This window comes from Centrocercus urophasianus, unplaced genomic scaffold (genome assembly GCF_019232065.1).
Source record: "Centrocercus urophasianus isolate 14NV4802_14NV808 unplaced genomic scaffold, USGS_Curo_1.0 seq_14, whole genome shotgun sequence".
Lineage (NCBI taxonomy): Eukaryota > Metazoa > Chordata > Aves > Galliformes > Phasianidae > Centrocercus > Centrocercus urophasianus.
The window spans coordinates 19,879,023-19,896,603 of NW_024884586.1; the positions used below are offsets into that span (position 1 = coordinate 19,879,023).

The 17,581-nt window shown below is 43.6% G+C and overlaps 1 protein-coding gene across 3 annotated transcripts in view; it reads left to right on the plus strand.

Moving 5' to 3' along the window:
* Window positions 1–17,174, plus strand: part of DPF3 (double PHD fingers 3) — a 159,587-nt gene extending 142,413 nt beyond the window's left edge. For all 3 annotated transcript variants that reach the window (XM_042814597.1, XM_042814598.1, XM_042814601.1), the window contains 3 exons: window positions 10,375–10,487; window positions 11,808–11,889; window positions 12,923–17,174. In XM_042814597.1, the coding sequence (XP_042670531.1) occupies window positions 10,375–10,487; window positions 11,808–11,889; window positions 12,923–12,993 (266 nt within the window). In that variant the 3' untranslated portion in view covers window positions 12,994–17,174. The remainder of the gene's footprint in view (window positions 1–10,374; window positions 10,488–11,807; window positions 11,890–12,922) is intronic.
* The last annotated feature ends 407 nt before the right edge of the window (window positions 17,175–17,581 follow it).

Genomic DNA, 17,581 nt, shown 5'->3' on the forward strand with positions numbered 1-17,581 from the left:
TGATTATTAGGAGTCATTTTTTGCTTGAACTGAAGCTCCCTCTCATTACACAGCTTCAGTCTTTGCTATTAGTGTCCTCGTGTTGGTGTCTTTGTTGTGGATTGCAGGAGAAAGAACATGACCAAACCTGTTAGATACAGTTACCTTTTTTGAAACAGACAAGATTTTAAGTAATGCTGGAGTGAGTTTTGTCAAGCGTTGCTGAAGGTGTTGCTTGCTCATTTAGATTTCTTTGAAGTACCAATTACCATTACCTTCCTCGTATGTTGATTTCAGGAGTCAGTACTGAGGCCAGCTCCCGAGGTGAGAAGTCTTTGTATGAGAAATCATTGAACGCTATGCTGTTACTGAAGGAGTACTTCTATTTCAGTGTAAGCCATAGCTTTCCTGTTCAGGTAGCACTTTGTAAGGCAGACTTTATGTTATATAGAGTGATTTTGAGCTTATGTTTGAGAAATTCACTTCCATTTTCAGCACAAATCATAGTTGGTTTGCATCAGTGCTCCGCTGGGAGTGGCTTAAACCTGTTAAACAGCGCTAAAGTTCCTCAGGCTCAACAACTCATTTTAGCATGCAGTGGATTCTATAAAAGGGCCTTGCTTCAGAAATCTCATCTATTGCTGGGATCTTTGTACTTGGGATTCTTAAAGAACAGGTTCACAGCTCTTCTTGGACCTTTCTACACCAGGGATTTGTGTCTCTGCAAGGGTCCTTAAGGTGCCCAGAACCATGTCAGACCATCAGTGTAAGAGAGGACTTCTCAGATTCCTTGTCATTGCCAGAGCCACTGAGCAGCAGTACCACTAAGAGCAGGGTCAGAATACTTAACAGATCCCAGTAGTACTGTGACGATCATTCACTGGCATTAAATAGAATAATGTTCTACTTTCGTATGGCCTCTGTTAAGCAATTCCTCTGGTGCTGAAAAGAAGCAGGGCTAGTGAACTGTTTAATGAGGGACACTTGTGTCCACTGCAGTGGAACTAGCTAATTTCTTGTTTCATCTGAAGTGATAATATCTAGCTGCTGTGAAATATGGTTAAATCATTGATGCTCACTTGTTACAGGTTAAAGGATGTCCTACACCCAGACTTGGTTAATCTGGTGTAGAAGGTCTAGTGCATTCTACAAAACCACGTGGATTTTAATCAGGTGTTTTTCCAGTGAAGAACAAAAAATCCTGCTGTTTTGGTGTCCCTGGCATCATTTTGTTACAGAGTTATTCAGAAGGGCTGTTCAAGTGATGGAACTGAAAGATACCGTGGTGAGGAGAAATGATTTCTTTTGCTTCAGAATGAAACGTGTTCTATTTTTCTCAATGGAATGACCCTTTCTTTTCCTTTCCCTCTGCCAAGAGGGCTCTGACTTGAATGAAACATTTCATTTGTGACGTTTTTTTTTTCTTCTCTTAAAAGCAATTAAGTGGAGCTCACTTTTAAAGCATGAAAGTAAACCCTTTTATTTGTAAAATACTGGCACAAAATGTCTCACCCTTTCTGAAAAATCTGTTTCTGCCTCTGCTGTTTGTTAACCCTGTCTGCTCCCCTCATTTTCTTTTGGCAAAAAGCACTTTGTTCAAATTCACCATTTACTCAGATCTCTGTGAAATTGCATTTTTTAGAAAGCAAACTTGTACTTTTTACTGCCCCATTCTGAGTGTGTACTGATACTCTGCAGTGCGCTGAGCTGCTGCTTCCCTTTGACTGTTGACATTGCTGGGATTTTGATGGAGAAATGTAGACTCTTTGCCATGTTGATAAAATTTCCATGGACACTTAAAAATTCCCAACCAACCTACTTCTAATTAATGGAGAAGGGAAAGATCAGAAGACAATGGGATTTTTCCAGCTTCTATCCCGCATTACAAACAATGGAGAGTTTGTTAAGAGTGGTGCCTGTTCCACAGCTGAGAGAGCTCCTTTAAAGCAATGGGCAACTGAAGTAGCTTGCTCAGAATTGTGTTTAGCTGAGCGAGGCAGTTCTGGTTATGTCTGAATATACAATACATTAGCAGCAGAGTAAGTGATGTTTGTGTGGGAAAGTCAGACTGCTTGTGTTTATGGTGTGTTTGTAAAGGTTATCCGCCATCTAACAATCGTGCTGAATTTCTTGAGTGGTATATAATTCCCTCATGTAACAATGATGAGGTCACTGTCTATGCGATGGTATGCTGTCTTCTGCTCTAAGTTAAGTTTATTTAACATTAAATTGATGACATTTGAATAATTTCTCTGGAGTTTGCCATTGGATTTGAGTATCCTGGAAATGTTCTGTCAGTGAACTAACCCAGAGTGATTTTTCAGTCATTCTAGAAAGAAAGTTTGTCCAGATATCAGTGATCCTCTACTTTCCCCCTCTCCCAACCTCTCCAGTTCACCTGCATTAACCCAGCCTGCCCTATTTCCCTGGGTGGTCACTCCCACCAGTCCTTGAATGAAGTTCTCCCAGAGCCCTCGGTGCTTGAGGAGGCCTGCGGTGGCACGAAGCAGTTGTGCGAATGCTCTCCAGGTGAGCTGGATGAACACAGGCCTGATTTCAGCACAGAGATGCTTGCGTCCCCATGTGTTGCCTCTGTTGCACTCTTAGACATAATCTAAGTGGAGGGAGAATCTCAAGAGGGAAAGCCCTTGGGAAAAGCCACAGCCTCTGCCAGTTTGGGTTAGGCATGCTGCATCGGGTCAGCATGGAAAACCTCACACTGTCAGTGCTTGGGCTTGTTCTGCTTGTTCTGTGGGCTTTGCAGTTCTGTCCTTGTCAGTGTAATAGGCTGCAGTGCGGTGGGGTCAGAACAGCTGCAGGCGTGTTGGATATCTGCGAGGGCGAGAGCTGGTTTAATTGCCTGAAACTTCTAAGACAATTTAGTCATCTTTATTTCCAAATTCCAGCAAGCCACTGGCATTTGTGGGACCCTCCTCTGTACTATCTAACCAGTTTGTGTTGAGAGCTGCTATTGGGGCACTGCCTTGGGGTTAGAGGCATGCTCGTCTGCACTGGCTGTCTCTGCAGACATGCTACTCTCAAGCTGTCCAACAAGAACAGTGAGTAAGGGCCAGGTGTCCAGGCAGCAGCTGCAACTGAAGGTTCACGCAGGTAGCAGGGTAGTGAAAGGGAGGAGGAGCAGAGCTTCCATCTTGGTTTATGGGGGGTTTGATGGTGGTTTTTGTGAAATGCTTGAATGGAAAGCTATTCAGACTGCTCTTTCCCTAGCATTTTAAATATCACCCCACTCCTCTCATTATAGCGGGAGATTTTGGCTCTCCCAGAGGGGAGATGTTCTAAATGGGCTGCCAGGGAGGGGGATTTAATGCACTAGGATGAACTGGCTTCACCAAGTTAAAAAGCAAAACAAAACCCAATCCTCCACTCCTATTTTTAGTGTTTATGACCAAGTATTTTTGCTTGGTTGCTCATTTTGAAAGGGTTTAGTGAGCCTGCCAGTTGATTGAAAGCTCTGTGGTGTGTGAGCTGGCCGGGATGGGGAGCCTGCAGCGCATAGCGACGAGGTCGGTGCTGCCTCCGAGTTTTTTTCCACTGCAGTTTGTTGAAGGGTAACGAAAACGTCCCCCAGGCTAAGGGGATGTTGGCTTTCCAGGTTGTGGTGATTCACCTTCTATGGATAAGCAGCCATCCTCCCGCTCCCGTGTTTTCATCTCAGTCTACCTCACCCGTACTTCTCTTTAAGACCAAACGCAGGACCTGCTCTGTGTTGGGACAGCCTCACACGCCACAAGGTGTACCTGCTGGGCAGCATTAGCATTCTCTGCCAATCTGCCACTGATTTGCGCTTTGTAAATGGCTTTATTCTTGTTATTAGGAGCTATGTCCCTGGCATATGGAGTCCGTGCAGTGCCTGCAGGCAGGTTTCCTTCCTGTTGGTGTTGGTAAGCAGCCCAAATGCCTCCTGGTAATTAGCAGATCATTACCCATAAAGCCGTGCGGTGATGCAGCCTGGTTTTCTGGAGGTCACTCTGACCTAATTCACCCCCAGGAATCGTTCAGAGCTGGCGTGACTTACCAGTGCATTAACAAGCTGATGCTTTGCTATGAGGTTATTTGAGTGCTTCCACATTATGTTTCTTAGGGAAGAAATAGCCATTTTGTCTGGCAGCCAACAGTGCCTAATAGGGGCAGGCCTGGAGAAGGAGGGGGTGGAGTGCTGCTGAGATGTGGGATGGGATGCTGTGGGCATGTGGCATTTCTGTCGATGTTTGGTTGGGGTCTGTTTCTGTTCTCATCTCAGCTGAGCAAGTGGAGTCTGGCGAGCAGCCGTGCTGGTCTCGTGGTCTGGTCCTGTGGTCTGCCTCTGTTTTTGTGCCTTTCTCCTGCATCAGGATCTCCAATCCCCACAGCTGGAACTTGAGGTGTGGGTACAGGCTCTGGATGCTCAGAGGGATTGGCTTGCAGGTGTGCCAGGAGAATGCCAAGATGGCTTTTGTCCCCTGCCAGCCCAAGATAGAAGGCTCTCCCAGCACCATGCCAAAAAACTGCCTTGCTGATGGGTTTTCAAGGCTTCTAAAGTGTGTTCCTATTGACTCCAGTTATACCCTTCTAACTGGGGTTGGGCCCTGCCCAGCATGTTTTTTATTTGTCCCTTGTGTGAGTGATTAAAGTGAGTTCTCTTCTACCATTACTGAATACTTGAGTGCCAGGCTGTAATGTGTGTGCCTGTTTTTGCTGCAGTAGGCAGCCCTGTGCTTTGTTCTGCTCCTTTCCAGCCCTGGACATGCTGGGCAGGAGCACTGCAGGGCCAGGAAATGAAATGACGTGAACTGATAGCTCTGCTACAGCTGCATTGTTTCAGAGCTTATTAGAGAGGTTCATTCTTGCACAGTTACTGGCATATTGCAGCACCCAGAGAGGTGGTGGATGCCCCGTCCCTGGAGACACTCCAGGTCAGGCTGGAAGGGCTCTGAGCACCCTGATCTTGCTCTTCATTACAGGCAAGTTGGGCTAGATGGCCTTTATGGATCCCTTCCAACCTAAGCAATTCGTGGTTCTATCCTATGACTTTATGATTAGAGGAAAGTTGGTCTTAGATCAAATGAGGCTGAAGCGTCTGTGAACCAAGGCCTTGATTCTGTTGTGGCAGCATGCGAACACAAAACCTTCAGCACTGGGAGAGGCAGTCATGTTTGCTCATTTCCATCGAGATGCAGAAATTGACACTGGCAATATTTCCTCTGTTTCTCTCCTGATAGTAGTAAAACCCAAAGGTGCCTTCAAATGGGGCTTCATTTTTTGTTTGTTTGCTTGTTTTTCTTAAAAAGCTGAGTTCACCAGGGCTCTTCTGTGAAGAGGGTGAGGCTGGAGCTCCTCATCTGCAGCCTCCAGCACTGACCCCTGCTGTGGCCTCAGGGAGAGCTGTTCCATGCAAGCCGGTGTATGTCTCTACACCACAGCTCCTTGGTGTTGCCAGATGGGAAGGGCCAGCAAAACCCCACGAGCTCCATGTCCTCCTTCCTTAGAAATGTTTGGTTTATTCCTTAGCACTGCATCTCCTGGAGCCCTGGGATTCTGGCAGCCTTTTGGTTTGGTTGGAGGATTTGCTTTTTTAAGGACTTCTTTTAATCCCTTTGTTTGCTTGGGGACCTTTCAAGGTGGAATCCTAAAACGGATCAGGAATTAAAAGGCAAACAAAAAATACTTTTAATAATTCACTGATAGGTAAACTTGTCTGGCAGCTTTTGAATGTAAGCATGCTAAACTGCACTTGTAGATGGACAAAGGAAGGCTACCGTTTTATATTATAAGCATAAAAACATATCCTTTATTAGAATTACAAGTTTCTTTTCCCTTCTTTTTTTTTTTTTACAAATAACAGTAATAATTCTCTCTAATGAAGGTAGAGGTCATAGCAATGCTTATTCAGTCTTAGTAAGAGGAGTTCTTGCAGCTTTTGTGCATGTTTGGATGGGCTTTCTTTGTCACTATATCTATAATATGTATTTATGGTTGTTTAAAGACTCGAATAGTTCATGGAATAAATTCTGACATGCTGTAGCTAGGAGCCCTGTGGGTTTTCATTATACTATTGATTAAAAAGCCCACAACTACACAGCAAAGATAAAGGACAGAATTGGGAACTGGGCGGAAATACCTTTTGCTCCATACAAATAATTTCACATTTTTTTTTTATAGGAGTCTTGGCTTTTTTTTTTCCTCAAGATAATCTCTGCCTTTGTTTGAAAAAGGTTATTGATTGGATTGTTAACTTAAATAGTCTGTGGCGGGTGTGACAGAGCACATGGCTGCAATTAATCTTGTGATGCAAAATCCATTATTGAAGAAGCACTAATGAGCCGTTTGCAGGCCTTGGCTGGTCACAGAGCGCCTGGGAGCAGCAGATTGCTGCTGCCCTTTAATGTCAGTTTTGGTCTTTAGTGTTGCACAGGCAGTGTAAGCAGAAGAGAATATTTGATTTTTTTAAGGGTGTTTCCATTTAAATTCTCCTTACTACCAGCCTGCAATTGTACCGAGTGCGGGAGTCATGAGATGGTTGCTGAAATGCTTTCACCCCCCATTCCTCAGTTCAGGTGTTCAATGGACATAGTATACAATTAAAGCCAGCGGCATGTGAAACGCGGATGTCACGGTAAAATATGGTCTTGGTCGCAGAGTTCAGATCCAGATGAGAGTTTTGACATAGATGGGAGAGCATTCAGGGCTGATCTATACTTTAAAATATTGCTCTAAGACAAAGGGATGAGCTGTTGGAGACCCGCTCTCTGCAAATTTTATTGTCTCTGTTGTTTATAGCTATTGCGGCATAGCAAAAGTTTAGGTAGAGAATAGTTATGGTAGATTAGAAACTGTCGATGTTAACATATTGCCTTCTCCTTCAAGAGAACTGCTCCCTGGGTATATTTTAGAGGTCTGTCTATTGACTTCAGTGGCACCATAAATATGTGTTACTTCTTCTGTTAGATGCGTGGAGCTGATACAGACATGTGAGAGTGATCGGGACTTCTCCCGGGCTGAGGTGCTGCCTGAATTATAACCGAGTTCCCACTGCAGACTGCTGCACACCTTAACCATAGGGAATGCAGTTTATCACAAGATTAGCGAAATAGAAGTATTTCTTCATCCTGACCACATAACTGATGAAATTAAGCAAGAAAATCCTTCCTACTCTCTGGTTCATGCACTCCCATAGTATCTGTTACTATGGAACTGCAGTTTTAAATGCTCTTTGTGTAAAGGAAAATTGTTCATGAGCTGAATCAACCTTTGTATTTTTTAAATGGATTTGGATCTATCGACAGTAACCTGCTGTATGCAGCTTCAGGGCTTCCTCCTCTTATATTTTCTGTGGAGGAAATGCCAAGGTGTGAAACAGGGATGGTGTTTACTAATGCAATGCCAAGAAGTCTTGAGTGTGTGAATTTCCCCTTGGGTTATGAAAAACACTGGGTTTTGAACCAAAGTAACTGGAAAACACAGAGATTGAGATGAAGACAGAGCAGGGGAAAGTATTTTCACGTTTTAAGTGTCCACTGGCATGCTTACCATATGCTGCAGTGCCTCACTGAGCTACTGGCATAATTCAAAATAGTCTTTCCAACAACATTAAGTTTGGGTCATGGAACTACAAGGCATGTTATTTAATGTGATAGAGAATATGACTTGGAGACAGAAAGAGATGTCCATGAGGCTTTCTTTCTGCCTCAGGCATATCTTGAGAGTAGACTATGGCTGTGCAGATGTCACTGTGGGCATTTGTTGGACTCCTTCATCATCACAACATTTGGAGAGAGAGGCCAAAGTGTAAATGAGTCGATGTTTTTTTGCAAAAGATTCTTTCTTTGCTATTAAAAAGTTGTCACGGCAGCCCTTACTCTACTATTAATGTTTTTTAAGAGATCTTCAGCTCACAGAAGTCCCATTCTTTTAGTCTTTGATGAGCACAGTGCTTAAGAAAGACTCTACAAAATAGGATGGATCACTTCAAGGATGAGGCACGGTTGATAGCAGACACAGCACAGGAAACCTGCAGAGGTATTTCTGAGGAGAGTGAGAAACTAAACAGTCAAGATGGATAGCTGGAAGAGAACAGGAATGAGTGTGAAGGGGCAAAAATAAAGCAATGAACAGAACCTGACCTTCATTTGGGAAAGGGAGTCTCTGGCTATAGTCTGCAGTGAGCAGTGTGTGCACGCAGGCAAGTGAGCACGTAAATGCATGTATGCAATTAACTTTGATTTATTTCTGTAGGTTTGATTCCATTCTTTCTGTTTCTTTTCAAATGTGACTGAAGCTATTTAACTCTCTGATTAATTCACACCCCGTATGAGTTGTTTTCTTTGATATACTCCAGCACTGCACAACCTTTCTTGATGCAGACTTGCTGCCATTGGGATGAATTCCTCCCTGCTGTGTAGTGTGACCCATTTGTTCTCTTCAGTGGCACTGAAATGAGGTTCTGCATTTGCTGTAAATCAGATCTGGAGGATTATTTCAGTGTTATGTTGGGTTCTGTTAGTATTATACAAGGTCCCCTCAGCAAGAAAAAGATCATGTCACAGGATCTCTTTCCGGACAGTTGTGACTGCAGGGTCCCCAGAATTTCAGTTTGGACTTGGTCCTATGTAAATCTCAGTAAAATGTGACTCGTTTTTTTGCTGACATCTCAAGGCACCCAAAAGGTAGCAATCTTCTTAACTCGTCAGTACACACTTCTTTGTTCAAAGGCTTAGAAGAATGGTATGAACACATCTCCTTTGCTTTATGTTCAATTCATAACTTATGTACGCACATTTCATTGCTGAACGAGCTTAGTGGTTGTATCTCTGCCATGTGAATGGAGCTGGAGAACCAGAATCCTTATTCCACCATTTTGTGACAGCTTGGGCACATAAAAGAAATATATTTCTCATGCATTACAGTTAAGTAATGCAAGTGTTTGCTTTGCTAACTAGAAAATGTAGATGGTGTTTATTCTTGTGGGCAATGTGACGGCATGACAAAATACCACTGATAGATCTGGTAATGAAGACAGCGCATCAGTGTGTACATCTCCACTAGCCATGCCTTCCTTTTCTTCTTATCAGAGAAACAGCTCTTTTTTTCTCCACTCTTAAAAAGAGACACTCAAGCTCATGGAGGTGGAAAAGATTTTTTCTACCTATTGGCTGCTGTCTAGGAACAGCGGATCTGCTAGTGGTGAAAAACGCCTGTACACTCAATGGCGTAAGTTTCTACAAGAAGCGTGCGGTAGTGCCAGATGTGGGACCTGTATTTCTAGGCTTTCTCTGCCTGTAGATGAGCAATTGGAGAGCCCTGTCCCATTTTCCCTGCCGCTGATTCTGCACATTGCACGTGCTTATATGTGCCAGAGAGAGATATAAATGCAGGGCTTTCCAAACAGGCAAGCAACAGCTTATTGCAGGTGACTTAGAGACCGCTTCACCTGGATAGGGGTGGTTTGGGAGTGCTGTGCTTTATTTCAGTAGCATATTTTTCTTGTTTTGTTTTGCAGAAGGAACACTGATCCTACCTTTGGTTTGTTTGTTTGCTTGTATTTTCCCCTCCAGACAGCCCATTGCTGACCCTGCTACTGTGATACCGCTGTTTTGCAAAGCTGGAGTCCACAAGCATGTAGGGGCGGGGGTTGTGACTCTGGCAGTTTGTCCTTCCCCTCTAGATGTGACTGTTCTGCTAGCTTTCCCTTCTTTATTCCTTTCATTTAGTTCACTGTGGGAGTTGGCTTGGGGTGTTTTCCTTTTGGTTTCTTGTTTTGATCCTGGAAGGTTAGCCGTGCAATTTGGTTTCTTCTGTGCCAATCAACTTTAGTGGCAGAGCTCTTAAAAAACTTGAAAGCTGTATCCCTCCATCTTGTCTTACTTCTTCTCTGTATGCTACTGCTTCCAATTAAGCCACGTTTACAGAACTGCTCCACCCATTTGGACACCAGGAAGGGAAGCTCTGAAATGGAGAATAATCTCATTTCCACTAGGTCCTTCAGTCCAGTTGAAACAAAGGTAATTGAAACCATAGTCCAATTTCTGTTGAGATGGATGGGCTCTTTCTGAAATTGGGTTTGTTTCTGATTTCATCCTCTCTCTTCCTTTCTTTCAAAAAACCAAACCAAAAAACACGAAACACCAAAACAAAAAAAAATGAAGACAAAGCCAAACTATTTTTAAGAGCTCTGAATAAAACTGCTTTGCCAGTGGGATTGGGTGGGAATGACTCTGATTTTCTCTTGTGCCCGGCAGCGAAAGGGTTAATGCCTGCTTTTCTCTTTGGTATCTGTTAGTTGCAGCCCATGTTGTGATCAGTCCACGTCCATGTGCATTTTGTTCCCAAATTAATGCCGGTTAATTGACAATACGTAAGCAAGCCTTAACCATGACCGTTGTTTCCAATCTTCCTCAGGACACCCGACCTGCCTGCAGTTCACCACAAACATGACTGAGGCTGTTAAAACCTATCAGTGGCAGTGCATTGAGTGCAAATCCTGCAGCCTTTGTGGCACTTCTGAGAATGATGTGAGTTGATTTACCTTTTCACGCCAATAAGTGTCACTGCAAGCTGCTGTCATGTCCGCCTTGAGAAGCATGTGGCAGTGGTGTGGGTCCTGGCTTTTCTGCTGCTTCCATGCATATCCTAGGATGGCCCACCCCTGGGAGCAGAGCTGGGCTCTTCCCAGTGACCTGTTCAGCTGCTCATCTCTGATGAACTTATCATGGGTATTACATAGGGCCACCTGAGATGCTGATATGCTTATTCAATAGAAATTAGCATTGTGGCAGGGAGCTGCCAAAGAGTAGTATCTCCAACACTGTAACCAGGAGTAGGTCTAAATGGGTGATAACCCCAGAGATGGCAGGTATTTTTCTTCTGTCTCTGATTTTACTTTCTTGGTTCAATTTTAAGATTTTAATTATAATACTTGGGAATGGAAACATTTGGATCTATACACCTAACTACTAATTCCAGGGATTTCCAAATGATCCAGAGTCTGCAGCTGAACAGTATCCTTTCTGTGTTTTTTTTTTGTTTGTTTTTTTTTCTTTCTTTCTTTTATCCCGATGCCAAAAATCCTTGATAGTCTGTGAGGAACTTGGAGAATTGACTGTGGCTGAAGAACTTTAGAAGCAGTAGTTTAGACTACATTCCATATAGCAAAATGAATGTGAAGCCTGAGAGTTCATTTTGCTTTAGTGGAAGGTGAGAAAATCTGAGAATAGGGACTCTGTGTTAGGAGTCAGAGGATACTTCTGAGAAGCATTTTTCTCCCCGTGTGAGTGAAAGAGCTGCAGGCCATGAGATAGGATTGTGTTATTCCCATCTACTTCACAAAGCATTTGGTACTCAGCTGAGTTTTGGATAACTGGCTAAGTCCAAGCTTTTGATGAGAAAGGTTTCGTGTGAAAGCATCCAGCATCCAGAGCTTGGCTGTGCTAACCCCACAGTGTGGGGATGCCAGTCCTCTTCTCTCAGTGCAGAATATCACTGACCTAGCAGCCTTTGGTCCTACATTGTGAGGCTGCCTCGGAGAGGAAGCCCTCTGGCCCTCAGGAAGGTTTTCCAATTAAAAGTGGATCTGCCTTTGTGGTGAGTTAGGGCTCTTTGTGGCCTCTCAGGAATATGATGTTTGATGTCTTGGGCCCACAGACATGGTAGCTTTTACCTACCCCACGGTCTCTTAGTCTCTGTGTTGCAGCTCTGTGTTCCTAGCTGAGCACTGCTGGTTACCATGCTTATGTCTTCAGCTTGGCAAGAGACTAATTTACATCATTTTCTCTCTCTCTTCTCCTCTCCTTCTCTCCCTTTTCCCCTCTGTTTCTCCGACAACCCTGCCTCAGGACCAGCTGCTCTTCTGTGATGACTGTGACCGTGGCTATCACATGTATTGCTTGAATCCACCAGTCTTTGAGCCCCCCGAAGGTAACATATGTCAGAAGTCTGCTTTGAAAATCACAATGAAGTCCTTGTGGAAAAGAGGTTCAGAAAGTTGGCCAGGATCGTGCAGGGTTAAGGAAGCAGTAGCAAAGGAGAAGCAAGCAGTGCTGGGAAGAAAGCAAATCAGTAGACTTTGAGGGCTGGTGTGATCTGAGATGTCCTCTGCAATCTTGTCTGATCTCTCCTTCCTCTTCCCAAACACGGCTCTTCTGCAGGTCGTGGGTGCCTTTGGATGCCCCAGATGGCACTGGACACCTCAGTTCAGGCAGCTGGGTTAAGCTCCTATGAACAGTGACTTTAGACTTCCAAAGAAGTCAAGATCCCAGAGAGAAAGAGCCAGATGAGGAGGTCCTTTCTGGAATAGCTGAGTGTTGTCAGGAGACTGGATTAGGAGAAAAACTTTCGTTTTCTGACCTGTCTCTGTCTTGGAAGGACAAGAGTTTTAAGGTCTATATCACATTCAGTGTGCAGTTTTGTCCTCTGATGAGGATTCAGTCTGAATTTACAACTGCTGGTTATAGTTTGCCACTTAGTTTTGGAGCAGAAGGATTAGTCCCTTAACATTACTGATTCTCTAACTTAAATCTGCAGAGAGCAGTAGAACTGGAGGAGACATCTGAGTGCAATGGCTGTAATTTACATGAGGGATGAGACAAGAATAATTACAATAAATCTTACCTGCAGCAGCTAAATATTTGTAACTTTGAGAAATAGGAGGCTAAGGAGTGGAGAATTTTGAAATGGTGGTAATAATTAGGTAAAGGCTGCTGTTTGACTGGGAGGTAGTGTATTGGATGTGTCAAAATATGAAATACCTATAATCAGAAATGCACATCCCAGCTGTGTTGTAACTTGTGTAGACAGCCCTCATGCATGCCATCCAGGGCAACAAAGCCGGCTTCAGGCACATGCAGGCAATCCCAATATCAGAAATAGCTGATATCCTATTCAAGGCCATGTTGGCCTAAAGTCTGAGTATCTGGCTTTGGTGTCATAAGAAAGATTTCTTCATTTGCAGGGAGTTGGAGTTGTCATTTGTGCCGGGAGCTGCTCAGAGAGAGAGCATCAGCTTTTGGCTTCCAGGCCTGAGGAGCTCCAGCAATCAAGAAACACTTTGCTCCTGTTGTTGGCATACCAGCACACAATTCCCATCCAGAACACAAAGACACAACCCACATCAAAATGAATGGACACTCAAGTACAGGAAGAGGTATCTGTGGTATTCACTGTCACTGATGCAGAACCTCCTGGGCTCTACTAGAAGGATCACGTACTTTCCCGATGCTCCAGATGAAATCTCTTCAGTGCTATGCATGGTTGCTGCTTACCATTATGGGCTCACATAGATTATAGGAGGGGGAGGGTTGTTATATTGATATGAAGAAGTCAATTTTGTGTGGCTTTGTGCTTCCTGTTTAGTTTTCTTCTGAAGGAGAAATAGTAAGAAATCTCCCAAGGATTTGTTGGTGAGTGCTTTGGTGGGAAGCAGCACCAGTTGTTACTGCACAGAGCTTGCCTGGAAGTCCCTTTACTGCAACTGCTGTGTATTCTTAGGGTGGCTTTGCGTTGCATTAGTTCAATACTTCCCATGTTGTGAATGATGTGTTGCCACCAAGAAAAGCACCGATGAGAACTGGGGGAGTGACACTTTCTCTCTTGGAGCAAATGCTTTGAGTTGGCAGGTCTTCAGACATCTGGTTTCAGTGTTTCTGAAGGAAGAGCAGTGCCAGCATGAACATACACAGACGCTTAAATGCTGAGTTTGGTATTTTTGGATATTCAGGCACACCATCCCACTCTGGTGCTATCATGCAGTTCAAATGCATCGTTTTATTTTTACTGAAAAAAAATTGTGAGTGGTTCTGCATGTAACTGATTTGCTGTCCGGCTCAGAAAACTGAATGAAAGAAAACTGTGATTTTAAGTTGGTCATGGAAAATAGAGGTTCCAGTTTTCTAAGCAATCTAAAGTAAGATGAAGATAGGAACATTGGCATAGGTCACATGAAGCACTTTTGATGATTTTTTTTTTCTGATTTCTAAATGAAAATATTCTGCAATTGAAAGCTGAAATTTTATTTTGGGAATTGCCTAATCAGAACTTCCACATTTCCAGAGCTATACTGTTCTGGTTTTTTTTTTTTTTTTAAATCAAAATAGTTATCAAGATTTGTTGAATTTTCAAATCATTTTGCCCCCAAAATCTCTGTAACTGCATTTTTGGCAGAAGCCTTATCAAGCTCCCGTGAAAGGAATCATTTACTTGAACCTAATATCAAAAGAAAGATTTCATAGTTATTTTAAAATTTAAATAGGAATAGTTGTACTTTGTGCAAACAAACCTCTGCATGTGAAATGGAGAAGCGTTAAGCGAGAGCATCAATTGAAAAAGTATTTTCACAGTTGAGTCCCTGTGATTAACTTAAGACATCGCCAGGAGGACAAGTGAGTACATTAAAACATTTTTATCCGATGCATCTTTTAAGGTTAAAAACATGCAACTCCCCAAACAGCCAAGTAGCCCAGAATGACCATTTTTGTGGGTGTGATTTACATTACTATCTATGCATAGCTTAAAGAGGGATTAAGATACACATTTATGAGAGTCCCAAGCAACGCATGATTTAAGTTGCCTGTACAAGTAGGTAAGAGCACAGAAGGTTATATTTGGGATATTTATTCTGGTTGAAACTTTTCTGCAAAATGAAATGTCCCTGAAAGGACACTGTGAAAGAGTAGCAGTGAACTAATTTTTCTTTTTTTCTCCTGCTAATTACACTTAGTTAGAATGAACTATACTGACCTAACGCACTTTTCCTTGTTATTTAGATAGTTTGTTCACGTTTAGTGTTTTGTTCAGCTTACAGTAGTTGTGCCAGCTGTTGGATTCTCCCATGTGGCTCTCACGACGTTGTCTCAGACTGCAGTGGGAGTACTTTAACCTGTTAGAAAAGGGGTTTAGGAAGTGTTTATCCTAGTCGTATTGGACCAAATTCCTCCAGGAGTAGCCACAGTGGCTACCCGTGACATTCATTCAATACATTAACTTTCTGTGTGACACTCTTGGGTGAGCCAAGAGTATAAAGATATTTGAGCATCAGATGTAGGACCTGTCTGCATGAGGTGTCTGGTGCCTGTCTGGACAAAGCTGTAAAACAAATGTCAAATGAAGCTTCTTTCTCCCTGTCCAAGGAACTGCCAACTCCTGTGGTCCCATTCTCACTGCTGAGCTGCTGTCACCCAGTCTGATGGCTGGCCCTGAGGACATGTCCCGGTGGTAGTGCATGATCCTGGATGTATGGCAGCATGGCCTGAGCCACGTACAGAGGGATCTGCCCTGAACCTGGCAGCAGTTAAGGGCCACAGCTCCTCTTCAGGAGCTTTGGCACCTATTTGATCTGCTGATCTGGCACTTTGGGACCACTGCACAGTTTGTGCTGCTGCTCTGACTAGGAGGGCAAGTATGTGCTTGGCAGAGAAGCTGTTCAACTGTGTCATATAAAAGTGTAGTGGCAAGAGAGACAGGAACTGGGAGTGAGAGTGCTGGATGGAAATTCTGTGATGGAGCTGATGATGAGAGCAGCAGAGGTAGCTTCTGGTGTTCAAGTTGGTGCTCAGCTGCCTGGGATGCTGGGCTTAGTGAGCTCCAATATAGTGAGCTGTTGCCTTCACATTTGCTAGTATTTGTGTTGACCTTGGGGCAGAAGAAGAAAAATGCTTATTGCTTTAGCCTACATTTAGGCAGACAGCAGTGGCTTTGTATCTAAGCACCTGGTAGACCTTTGTATGATGTTGGTGGGAGTGACTGGTACAGAAAGTCAGTGTTCTGTCTCTGAAATGAGACACTGACCAACGAGCTGTGCTTTTCATGCATACCTGCTCTCCTATTTTATCATTTTGATCCGTACCATGGACTATTTTTTTTTCTCCCACACCACAGTGAATACTGTATTTCATGTTTGTAAATATTTTTCAGTGACATTGCTGAAGTTTCACCACTAACAAGGTATGATGGAAGGATGGATTGCTAGATCTCCTGCAGTAAAATATTGTCCAAGCTCAGTGAAAGAGGGAACTTATCCATGGTAATCTCTTCAGCTCCATGCTGTAACGTAGCCAGGAAGCATCAGGTAACTCTCAGCAGCAAATGAAATGCCAGCTGTCCCATGCTGAGGGCATCCTCCAGCTGCACACTCCCTACTTCTTGAGCTCTCTCTTAGGGAAGAGGCTGGTACATTCCTCCCAGGGACGTTGTTAGCATGCGTTCAGAACTGTACATCTTGCTGCACTTCTGAAATACTAATCAAGCTCCCAAGTGTTTGATGCTGTACCTGTTTTACCAAGATGTGAGGAGGTGATAGCACAGTCAAGAAGTTCAGAACCTCAGAGAACCACTTCCCTGCCATCAGAGTACCATTCCTATATGGCCATTGGGGTGAACTGCTTTGGCACAGCCAGGCATATCTTGAACTAGCATGTGACTGATGCGGTGCTGGCAGCAAGCAGTCTGAGGACCCTGACTCCATGAGCTTCTCTTTCTTCTTGAGGTAGGATGTGCAACGCTGCCCACAGAGCAAGTGCCTGTTGTTGACATTGGCAGACTGTGGTGGGTTATTCATGGGCAGGTGGTTCCTTTCAGCTTTACAAAATGAACCAGTTCATTAGGTAAATGTTTGTGGTGTGGTGAGCAGGACAGCCAGGAGACATATCACCTGAGAGCTAACAAAGCTAAGTGGGCAGGGAAAGCTGCTAGACAAAAGCATGTTGGGTTTCCGTTTAAACAGACAATCTGAATTGAGACAAAATTCAAGGTACTGTGATCCTTGTCCACTCTGGAGACAACTAGAGAAATGGAATTTTTCTTTTTTCTTTGTTTGTTTTTTAACCAGTGATGGACTTGGTAAATTGCCCATGTACCTGCTCTCTTGTGTGGTGGGATTCACACTCTGGGATTTGTTGCCAGCCTTTCAGGTGACATGTTTTGAAGCTCTCTGTGTAGGCAAGGCAAGCTGTATATTAGCTCAAATTAGGACAGACGGCGTTAGATTCTGCATCCCTCAAGTCTTCAAATCAAGACTGGGACTGTTCCCACGAGACGTATTTTAATTAGACACAATTTTAGTTAAACACAGGAATGTCAGACTGAAGAAGGTTTGTGCTGTAGAAGAAGCTAGACTAGATGATGTAATTGTTCTTCCTGTCCTTATTGTAAAAACAGATGTTTACTGGTCAAGGGGATGTATTCAAATAAAGCTGTCTCTGGATAACAGACTTAAAATATGTTAGTTTAGCATATTTATGAAATCCTTCTCATTTTAACCCATTTTGGGTGACAAAAAAAAAAGTCACTTATGGAAAATCAACTTTATGGATGCAGTAAATAGTGCAATACATCTGTCATGGCCACAGTGGCAGCTGCGTTAGTGCCAGGTATGACAGAGAATGAACAATTCAGACTGCATTGTGTGAAAATGCCACTTGGTTCTGGCTTTCCCCCATAGGTGTTTGTGCAGGACTGCCCCATGTGTGCCTGTGGTGGCTGGGGAGTGGAGCTGCAGAAAATTTGAGACTTTCAGAATGAACGTGACCAGCAAGCAGGGCTGTCATTAGTGTGGACCTGGTGTCTCTAAGTGGAGTTGGGAAGTGTTGGGCTTGTTTCCTTCCATATAGAAAAGAGT